General features: G+C 26.0%; 1 protein-coding gene across 1 annotated transcript; it reads left to right on the forward strand.

Annotated features, from left to right (window-relative positions):
• The first annotated feature begins 3,100 nt into the window (after positions 1–3,100).
• LOC111635044 (venom peptide BmKAPI-like) lies at positions 3,101–3,908 on the forward strand. Its single transcript, XM_023379892.1, has 2 exons — positions 3,101–3,237; positions 3,573–3,908. Exons 1-2 carry the CDS (start codon positions 3,171–3,173, stop codon positions 3,794–3,796), a joined length of 291 nt encoding a protein of 96 aa, XP_023235660.1. The 5' UTR covers positions 3,101–3,170; the 3' UTR covers positions 3,797–3,908.
• The last annotated feature ends 6,974 nt before the right edge of the window (positions 3,909–10,882 follow it).

The raw sequence follows: 10,882 nt of genomic DNA on the forward strand, positions 1-10,882 counted from the left end.
AATATTTTTTGTTTGCATAATCCTGTTTATCTGCGAGTTTGTTTTCCTTTTTTTTGACTGAATTTCAATATTCTTTTATATAATATTAATATTCTGATGGATCAATATTACATACAAAATTTATTTTAGAATTTCATATGTCAATACAGTATAATATTTTTGCAGTTTGATCCTGTCGTTTTAATAAATTTTTATCTTTAAGTAAGACATCAATTACTCCCATGTAAATATAACTAATATATCTTAAATAATTTCATGTTACATTATTCAAAATCCTATTAAAATAGTAATAACAGAAAATAATCACGCTATTTTATTAACAAGTTTATGCAGATTTAAATCGTAAAATATTAGTTTTTTTATTTATTTAGAGAGAAATAACTTGTTTTAAGCACTACCCAATACCATTAACATGTTTTTTAATTAAACAATTAATAACTTAAAAATTAGTTTTATTAATATAACATAATAGTTATATTTTATTTCCAGTACAAACAATATGCTATATAAAATTATGTTGAAAAAAGTCAAAATAGCCATTACCAATCTTATAAAAAGTAAAAATATTACAAATTTTTCATTAAATTAGAAAGAATTTTATTCATTGTACTACGATATTGATAATAGAAGAATACATTAAAATTTCATGCAGTAGTATCAATTTTCCAATGAAAGAATTTCAATATTTATTATAAAATCTCATGAAACTCGAAAAGTTTTATTAAATTTTTACAAATTTCTGAACGTTTTTCATCAAATCATTAACTAAATAGTATGTGAGCATTTATTTTTCTTCATAGATAACAGATATTATCAGTTGGTAGACAGTATGTAATGTGTTTATATTCCAAATTAATTCATTCTATTATCCTTATCTCGGCTACAACACTTATCTGCAAATTCATTCAATTTCCAATCTTTTATTTATTCCTGTGCTTTTAACAGAAAAGGTATTATCGATATTTAATTATTTCCTTTTCATAGTAATTATAATTCTTATAAATATATTTAAAGTTATTTCGGAAGTTTTAATGGATAACTTTTCGAAACATTAGGAGTTTATTTAGCATTAACAGTAATAATTAAATACTAATATAAGAATAAAAATGTAAATACAGGAATGGGAGGCATTCAGATGACTACTCACAAGTGTTTGTTAATTTTAAACTATTAATTTTTCCAAAACAGTGAATTAATTTTATTGTGAGGGTTGATCTTTTAGCTTTTAAGATTAACAATTTATTAGAATTTTAAACTGGTATTCTAGCAAAATTTACTTATACCTTAAGTAATGACAACATTGACTTAATTACCCATTCCTCCACTTTGATTGATCTTTCCATTAAAATGAAAGTTTAAAATTATTTGAAGTTTGTTTATATTTGTTCTTGTTCTTCTCCTTCTTATTATTATTTTAAATCATTACGAGTTATCTCTTTTATAATTATTTTATCTAAACATACTTTAATTAAAAGTATTTCTTGTCAAATAATTTTTGATATTTTAGTGATAAACGGTGATAGCCGTAATAATAAAATGATCGTAAATGTTACGAATTTCATTACGGTGGTTGCATTTAATAATTTTATTTCATTTTTATTGCACAATTCTGAAAGTCCTTTATTCAAAAATATCTTGGTTTCGAAAATTCGAGGAAACTCAATGATATTTTTATCTCTTTAAATTTTGTAATTTTAGGAAATTTTGATAACATAAAAGTAGATTTTCTATATATATACGTCTCCTTTTACGTTATCGCCTCAATAAATTGTTTAAGTAGATTTGTTTAAACTCTTCGTTTTCTAATGAAATATTTATTTTGAAAGCATTTGTTTCCAAATTAATATGGAATAAAATTTCATTTTTATGCCATAAAAATCGAATTTGAATCTTCGTAAATGTTTACTGAAGCTTTCATCTTTCTCGATGTAAAATGACTAATTGATTATGAATAATTGGTATGCTGAAGAGAGATATTCGATTTGAAATGAGAAACTTTTACGAATTTTTATACGTTATATTATAAAATTTATACGTAATTTATACAGAATTATAGCTTTATAGAAGTGAATAGAAAAGTTATAATTTTATACATTTTCTAATAATATTCAAAAAAATAATTTCTTAAATTATGAAGATTTAAAAAAAAATTAAATAAAGTAATATATTGTATATAATAATTATTTGTTTGATATAAATGTCTTTAATTTGATACACAGTTGCGTTGTATCCAAACATTTTATTTTTCAATGAAAATTACCATTTGTGATTCAAATGTCTTATCTGCTCACACCTTTGTTTTTTCGTTCCTGTTTACTTCTATGCATGGAAAATTCAGGAATATTATGTATAAAGTATTAGCTCTAGAGTTTCAAGTTAGTTGCAACATCCATACACTTATTCAGAAGATAAGATTCACGACCTCCCCGAAAAGAAAATTTATATCTTACGCTTTCAACAAAGAAAAAACATAATATAATTGCTGTGTTTAGTGTTACCTTTAAACAAATATTTATTTCTTTAATAAATAATATTAACTAACGAAGAGGAAGAGAATTAATATCTCTTAATATGTAAACGTAAATATAAATTTTACGGGATAACACTTGAAGAGATTCCGGAAAATCTTTAACCATATGTGGAAATTATTACAGCGTGTAACTCAATTATCTTGTAATTGAAGCTAATACTTCATTTACATGAAAATCATTCATCCTTAGGAGATTTAATTACAATCGATGGTAAGATTGAGATTGTATTCCAGTAATGACAATTGCCGGTCTTACAAGTTTTCTGGAGTAATTGTTCCATTCATATAATCTACAAGTAATAATGATTAGCGACAACGAAAACTCATTGAGAAAGCATCGATGATAGAAATTATTATAATAACATTGGCATCTTCTTAAATTAGCGAATTCTTAAAGTATCGTCTCTAATTAGTAATTATTTTTCATTTTCTTGTTTATCTTGTTATTCAACTAATTAAACATGATGTTGTTTGTTGGAATGTTATTACGTTATTTGTTAGATTAAACGTACGATTTGGTGACATTCTAACAATTAATTTTTATTTTGTATTATCTACGGAAAACGAACAGGAAACTTGAAATCTTTATAACTTGCAGACTAATTAGTGCTTCTTACAGAGTTGATATAGAGAACCAGCGATGAAGACATATATTGCAACCATAATTTGCATCTTTTTTCTCTGCTTTTCTCAAGATTCAGCCCAACGTAAGTTACTTTTCTAAATAAGTTACCATTCTTCTAATAAGATTTAAATAGTTAAAATAATTTTAAATAGTAATTGTAATGGGTTTCCTTTAAGTCACACAAAGTTAAATTGATTATTGTGACAACATACACATATATAAGATATTAACTTTCATTGGATCTTAGTAATAATGGTGTTGATAAGTGTTAAAGTCAAATTTATAAACTTTTAAAACAAAAGTAAGAAGAATATTATTTTACATTTAATACAATTTTTAATAAATACTGCAGATAATATTCGCTTATTTATCATAAAAATTATAATTATGATGCAACTATAACTTATATCGTTTCAGCATTAATTTGTGATGAAGGGCAAGAATTAATCGATTGCATTACTCCTTGTGGACCTAGGAGATGCAGTACGTATCTCGAGAACACCATACATCCGGAACGATGCGCCTCCATATTGTTGCCATTATGCACAATAGGATGCCAATGTAAAGACGGAAAATTTTTGAATGATGAAGGAGAATGCGTCGAACTTATCAATTGTTCCTTGGATTTTTCGGATATTTAATTTTTTTCTTATGTTTCTTATTTTAAAAAATATGTATAAATTTAAACCAGCGGTCCCCAACCTTTTTATCGCCGCGGACCGGTCAACGTTTGATATTTTACCGCGGCCCACTGAGGGGAACGNTATTTTCTTCAAATTTTTTTTTGTGAATTTCGATATGATATTTAAAATTACCTTGAAATAAGAAATGATATTTTATAAGATTAATTTATAATGCACTAATTTAAAATAAAAATTGCATCTCCAAATCTTTAATTAATTAGTAATCAACCTGTTCCTTCTGTTATAAATGTTTCTTATTTACTTCATCAAGTTAAAAACATAATAAATATCTGGTAGGCCTAACTGAAAAATTCTTTTGTAATATCTCGAAACTCATTGACATTTATCAAGTGGTTTGAAAATCCTACAGGATCTGCAAGATCTACATATTATAAAACAGTAATTACAGATAAAATAACTTTAAGGTATTTACAATAAATGCTATTAAATATCACAGAAATACTGTCTAATAGTGGTACTGTATGTTATAGCTTCATGGGGCTAACGCAAATTTAAATTAGGGAGCTTCCATGTACTGTAAGTTTTGACTTCAGACATTTTACTTTGAAAAAATTATTTTGAGAAAATATTTTCTTATAAAAGATTAGTTTGGGACCTCCTGTTGGTGGGGTTCTAGGTAATTGCCCTTTTTGTCCGTAAGATAACGCGCTACTGAGATATATAATTTATAATGCAGTATTCATTTTGGTATTGTTTAATAGTATTTACTGGCAATACTTATGAAAACATACGTAATTCAGCACCTAACTTATAAAAACGTAATTTTAGGAAACTTGAGCTTCTAATTGGTGGCTGACTTCGGAACAGCGATAAAATCAATTTACATACTTCCACATAAGTATAGAATCGCCATTTTTCTCGCAAGTTTCAAGTGTGAAATTTTTTTTCATCATTGTTCGTGTTATTCATTTAATAGACTTTGAGAAAGGACAAATTGTAGCTTTGAGAAGCATTGGTTTAAGTCATCAAGTAGTAGCAAACAGTATCAAGCATTCGACTAAGGTCGTTCAGCATTATTTGTCAAATGCTGCAAATTATGGGCCAAAGCGTAGAAGTGGACGTTTTTTAAGCTTACCCCGCGAGACCACAGACGAATTGTTAATGCAGTCTCTAATTTCACCGCGTCCACGCGTCAAATTTGGGACGATTTGAATATTCAAGTACATTACGAAACCAATCAAAGGGTTTTACACAACAACATTGTTCGGTCTCGAATGAGAAGTGCTCCTGCTCTTAAGCCTTATATTTTTTTCCTAGCAAAGTGGTTATATTTTTCCTAGATTTTGCTAGGAAAAATATGACCACTCAATGGAATAAGGTAAGTTTTTTGTTTCGTTCAGTCCTATCGTGCTAACACAAGAAATAACAATCCTTTTGTCTCTTAGGTAATCTTTTAGGATACCAAATAGTGGTGTAAAAATAAACGGATTGAACTCCTGAATTTGCCAGTTCGTTCTCCTGATTGCTATCCTATGAAAAACATTTGGGGGATCTTAGTTCGCCGAAGTTATGACCAAAATCATCAGTACGCGCCGTTGAACACTTAAAACAAGTAATTGTCACTGTTGGAACTCTCTTGAGGCTTCGATCATGAAAAACCTTGTTGATAGCATGTCATATCGCATTTTATATGTTATTAGTATACAGGAAGTACGCAAATAAATTACTAAATTAAACTATTTCGTAGTATTTAATGCTTTTTCCATTCATTTACTAGTCGATTCTATACGTTTGTGGTGCTTAAAATCAGTTTTTTTTTTTAAATACAATTTCTGCTGTTCGCTGCGATGTAGGAAACTATGAGTTTCGACAAATTATGTTTTCATAAATCCTGAACAATATAAGGTAGCTAGCTATATCATACATGTAATTCCTAACCTTCGTAGTAAATTTTCAGCGGTTCTATACTTTTGCGGAGCATCTTAGTAACAAATGCTAGATCTATAACATACCAGAAATTATAATGTAACTTGGCTGGAAACATTTTTAAATTTACAAACTTTTTCAATATCTAACTTCAATATTTACGTTTCAAATTTTCTATTTAATTTAAGGATTTAAAGTGCCGTTTATAATACTTCCCACCTGTTTTCTGATACAATATTTTTCGCTTTGAAATACTTTTTTCCAATACTCATTACGGAAATAATACTTTATTTGGTTTGTGAAATTATTATTCACGGTTAATTTTAATTTAACATATTGATAAAGTTATACTTTCTTGTACTTTGAGTGTAAAAATTATTGCTAACCAATTGTTTTTCTATGTTTCTCGGAAGCAATTTTTAGCCATTTTATACTAAATATTTTGCATGTACCGGTACGTTTTAAAAATTTATGCAATCCTTTATTTATCTCAAATAAATAATTTGAATTGAAAAACTTAACTTGATCTCTTTTTAAAGTTGATTGAAATAATACTTTCAATTTTTTAATGTAACATCAAATAAATATTTATTTTAATGTTTGAAATCACACTACTTTATCCATTATAAAATTACATTTTTTGATATTTTAATATACCGGAGCACTTTCCTTGATGGCAATATTTAATAAAAGATTTAAATTTCATGTTTGGAATTTCAATAATTGTTTACCAATTTTTTTTTATGAAACATCAATGAAATTCATTCATTACATATTTCATTTTCTTTTCATTTTTTAGTATATTTTAGATTTTAATCTATAAATTCATCAAGTATTTTCCACAAGACTTGTTTCTTGAATTGTTTCATAAGCATCTCTCTGGATTGTTCACTATCAGAGTCAAATGAGTTAATCGTTTTGATTAATTTTTGCAAACCGAGCTAAACCCAATATTAGGGACAAAGAACGGCTTAAAAGGTTTTTGAGAGCGACAAACAGTAAACATCGTAAATTCTTTCAAGTGAAGAAGAGGATGGGTTCGTTGGCACCTCTAAATTTTGTATTCACCTGGCACGTGGCCACAATTAAGGTTTCCCATCAAGTGGTGGACGTCTTATCCTTGATTGGTCGGGTCTCCTAAAATAAATAAGAGGCAAGTGAGGAAGGTCAAGAGATTGATTAGAGAGAGAGATGGAAGAAAAGGTCATCGTAAAGTACCGTCAGAGTACGAGAGCATCAAGCTCGGTGGGGATTGAGAGGAACCCCATATTTCGCAGACAGTTGGAGAAAGAGAAAAGATTATTTATAAATTTTCCTTCTAGAAGATTGACCACGTGTCACGGGTAAGTGACAACAAGTTTACTTAATACGTCTTAGTAGAAAGATAGACGTACTAGGCGCTTACGAGGGTATGTGCAGTACTGTACTTTCTATAAAAAAATTTATTTAATTTTATATCCTTTTATTATTTCCATAATATAACCATCGTGTTATTTATGAATTCATTAGTATATTTGATAAAGAAATTTCATTACAGTAAATTCTACATGGCTGTATTCATAAGTAGCCAAACATAGGGATTTTTTAAACAAAAAATAAACCTAAGCACTGTAATGCATTCTAAGATAAGATGAAATTTATTATTCTGAAACAAAAATACAGGAACTGAGTAACAATTTTAAATATAAAATATGATTTTTAGAGGACATATTAGACAGACGATTAATTAATAAAAAGCTATTATTTATAAATTTAATTTATTACCTAATTAGTATCATTCACTGTAACTGTAGTATTTCCCAGAATAAAATGGTGGCGATGTGCTAAATCTTGAATGTATATCAGTTCGCCACTATGGCTAAAAAATTCAAAAATTTACGCCACATGACGTCAATAACATTTTTTGTTTATTTATAAATTCAAATTTCTTGCAAAAAAATGTGAAAATTTTCAAGAAAACAACAACAGTTTAAACACATCTCAAAATTTTTAAATGTATGTTCAACATAAAGTTTCGTGTTCTACTTCGTAATAAACATGGAACTATTTTCCATTGCTCCATTATATAATTAAATAATTTTCTCGAATTCAAACAATGGTCTTATCATCTAGATTAACTCTAAATATATATATAGGATATATGTAATTTGAATATTGTTGAATATAGAATATGCAATTTAGGATGTTGAATTTAGGATGTAATTTTATATATTTGGAGTACATTTAAGAATTTTAATATTATTAATTTAATTCATATTTATGTATTTCATTTATATACAGATATGAGTTATAATTTAGGTAAAGTAATTAAATGTATAAATCTATAATTATTATTCAGAAAGGCAATAATATTAGAGTATGTCATAAATTATTTTAACATCACTTACAGTTTAAGATACTATTATATATNAATGTTAATACTACTTTTTTCACTTCATTAGATGATCTTAATTTTAAATTAAAACATGAAAAATCTATTTTTTAAAACCTATAATAACAATAGAAAATTTTAAAAAGTTTGTACCTGATTTCTTTTAATTCTATTTTTATGTAACACTTAATTTGTATACTGTATGTTGATATTCAAAATATGTTTATAACATTAAAAAAATTGTTCTTTTGACAAAGTTATTTTTGTATATGTATGAGTAAATAATATCGTTTTCGATACAAGAGCATTAAAAATTAAAAAATAGACCAATATAATTTTTGGTTTTAAAAAAGAAGTTTTGTCGCAAATGTCGTAAGTCCAAGGTTCCGTGGTGAAATGGGACGAGGCAACAATTATAAAACCAGTATCTTCCCCCACTTTATCAATGACGGCGGAGAAGATTGAAATATATAGGAATAGGCTACGTGAGGGATGTTTNAAAAATAAATAGTAATGTTATATCATCAAGAAAAGCAAAAACACCTAATTATGTCAGTTTAGTATAATTATTTTATTTCAAAAATTTATAAAAATTTATAAATATTAATTAAAACTAAAAAAAATTAAAATACGGAATGTATGTGTGTGGAATTTTTAAAAATAATTTAGATTGTAGAAGCTATAGATAATAATAATAATATATAAGTTTACAATTGCCAAATACAACACGAAATAAATTTTATTGTATGAAATAAATTAGAAAAAAACGATCCATTAAATAAAGAAACTTTCGACGTACAAAATGCCACATCATCACCTACCTAAGCAGCATCGAGATTGGAGCCTGCCAGGTACAGTAATAGGTAGAGAGAACGCTTAATGATACCCATAGAACACAATACAGGGACATGACTAAATTGGAACCGAACAAAGTCTTGGCAATGAAGGCTGCAGTGGACAGATCAACCTGATGACGCTTCATTTCTTCTAATACACCCTAAAAGATCTATAAAAAGGACTCCATTTAATGTTCTTTACAAGGAATGAAGTCTTTTCGTGTTGAGATCGCTAAACATTCTCTGAAATCATATAAAAAGCATTCATAGGTTACATTCTGTTCCTTTTATATCAGAGATAAATTATTGAGAATATCGTTTCCAAGATAAATTGTTAGCATATTACAAAGAATAATACCCTTTTCTACAATTTTCTTCTACAAATTTTTGATAAATGAGATGTTAAATATGGAAAAGAATGATAGAATGAGATCATATATGTGTGAATATATTATTTATAAATTTAAATTGAATAAAATTCCCAAAAATAATTTCGCACTTTACTTTTTATTTACATATTTATTCAGTTTTCTTACTTCATATGTTTCGCTCTTTACTGATTTCTTCAAGAAATCTCTGGTTCTTCCACAAATTACTTCTGCCTCTATTTGTTTATTTATTTATTAATTTTTACTTTTTAATAAATTCATAATATCCAAATTTAAAATTTTAAGAATAATAAATATCTATAACTGTCTGCATATTACTTTCTTCAAAACATAAAACAAACATTCAAATAAAAGTGATTAAATATGAATACTTTCAATCTTTCTTTTTTTATATTAGAATATTTCAACATATTATATAATAATAAATAACGAAATTATTAATAATAACAGGTCTCCACTGTAAATATTTGATATTTTTTTATTTTTTTGAATGGTAAAAGTTCTGAATACTCTTAAATATGATTTGAATTTTAATATTATTTATTTCTTTATATATTCAAACTGTTTTAAACCAATATTTCATTATTTTATGCATAAAAATAAGTATTTTTTCAATATTATATATTCTCATGTATAAATATATATTAATAACTTATATAATAACTTATATAATAACTTAAAAATTTATTTTTGATTATCAATAAGTTATAACTAGTGTATTTTATTGCAAATCCTGAATAAGTTTTTATTCCCTTAACTCATAAATGTTAATTATTATAATTTTTTTCTAGAATAAATTTTAATAAATAATAATCATACATCTGCGTTTTATAATGTATATTTAAATACTATTTTATTTCAGTATATACAGTTTATTTTCTATATGTTATACTTATATTATACGAATATTTCAAAAGCAATAATATTGTGACGAACAAATTTGAATGAACGGAGAATAAAGAAATTAACCAAGTACTGTACATTAAATAATGAAATAAACCAAGAAAGATGTTAGAATATATTATATAAAACATTCTTTACAAAAACGAATTTGTTTACCATGTCTTACCTTGCATTTATATAGGATATTATACACAACACAAAGCACTCTATTAAAATAATATGGTAGCGAATATTATGTAAACAAACTCATTTTCTGTATAAATTTTAGTAAGATGAAAGATAAATTAATTGTTTTTAGTAAAATTAATAATATTTTTATACATTTTTGTAAAATAATTTTTACAAAAGTTTGTTTTTCAATTTTAAGTCATGTACGAATTGTTTTTTTTTTAATTAATTTTTGTATTCATAGTCCAGAAATATTTAGCTAAATAATATTGTATATAATAATTATTTGTTTGATATAAATGTCTTTAATTTGATACACAGTTGCGTTGTATCCAAACATTTTATTTTTCAATGAAAATTACCATTTGTGATTCAAATGTCTTATCTGCTCACACCTTTGTTTTTTCGTTCCTGTTTACTTCTATGCATGGAAAATTCAGGAATATTATGTATAAAGTATTAGCTCTAGAGTTTCAAGTTAGTTGCAACA

Source organism: Centruroides sculpturatus, unplaced genomic scaffold (assembly GCF_000671375.1).
Source record: "Centruroides sculpturatus isolate CEXI.00-Female unplaced genomic scaffold, Cexi_2.0 scaffold993, whole genome shotgun sequence".
NCBI lineage: Eukaryota > Metazoa > Arthropoda > Arachnida > Scorpiones > Buthidae > Centruroides > Centruroides sculpturatus.

Excerpts from the sequence above, each read along its gene's own strand:
- LOC111635044 (XM_023379892.1), top strand. The coding sequence starts at position 3,171 with ATGAAGACATATATTGCAACCATAATTTGCATCTTTTTTCTCTGCTTT. Across the intron at positions 3,238-3,572 it reads TTCTCAAGATTCAGCCCAAC|CATTAATTTGTGATGAAGGG; the intron begins GTAAGTTACTTT and ends ATATCGTTTCAG.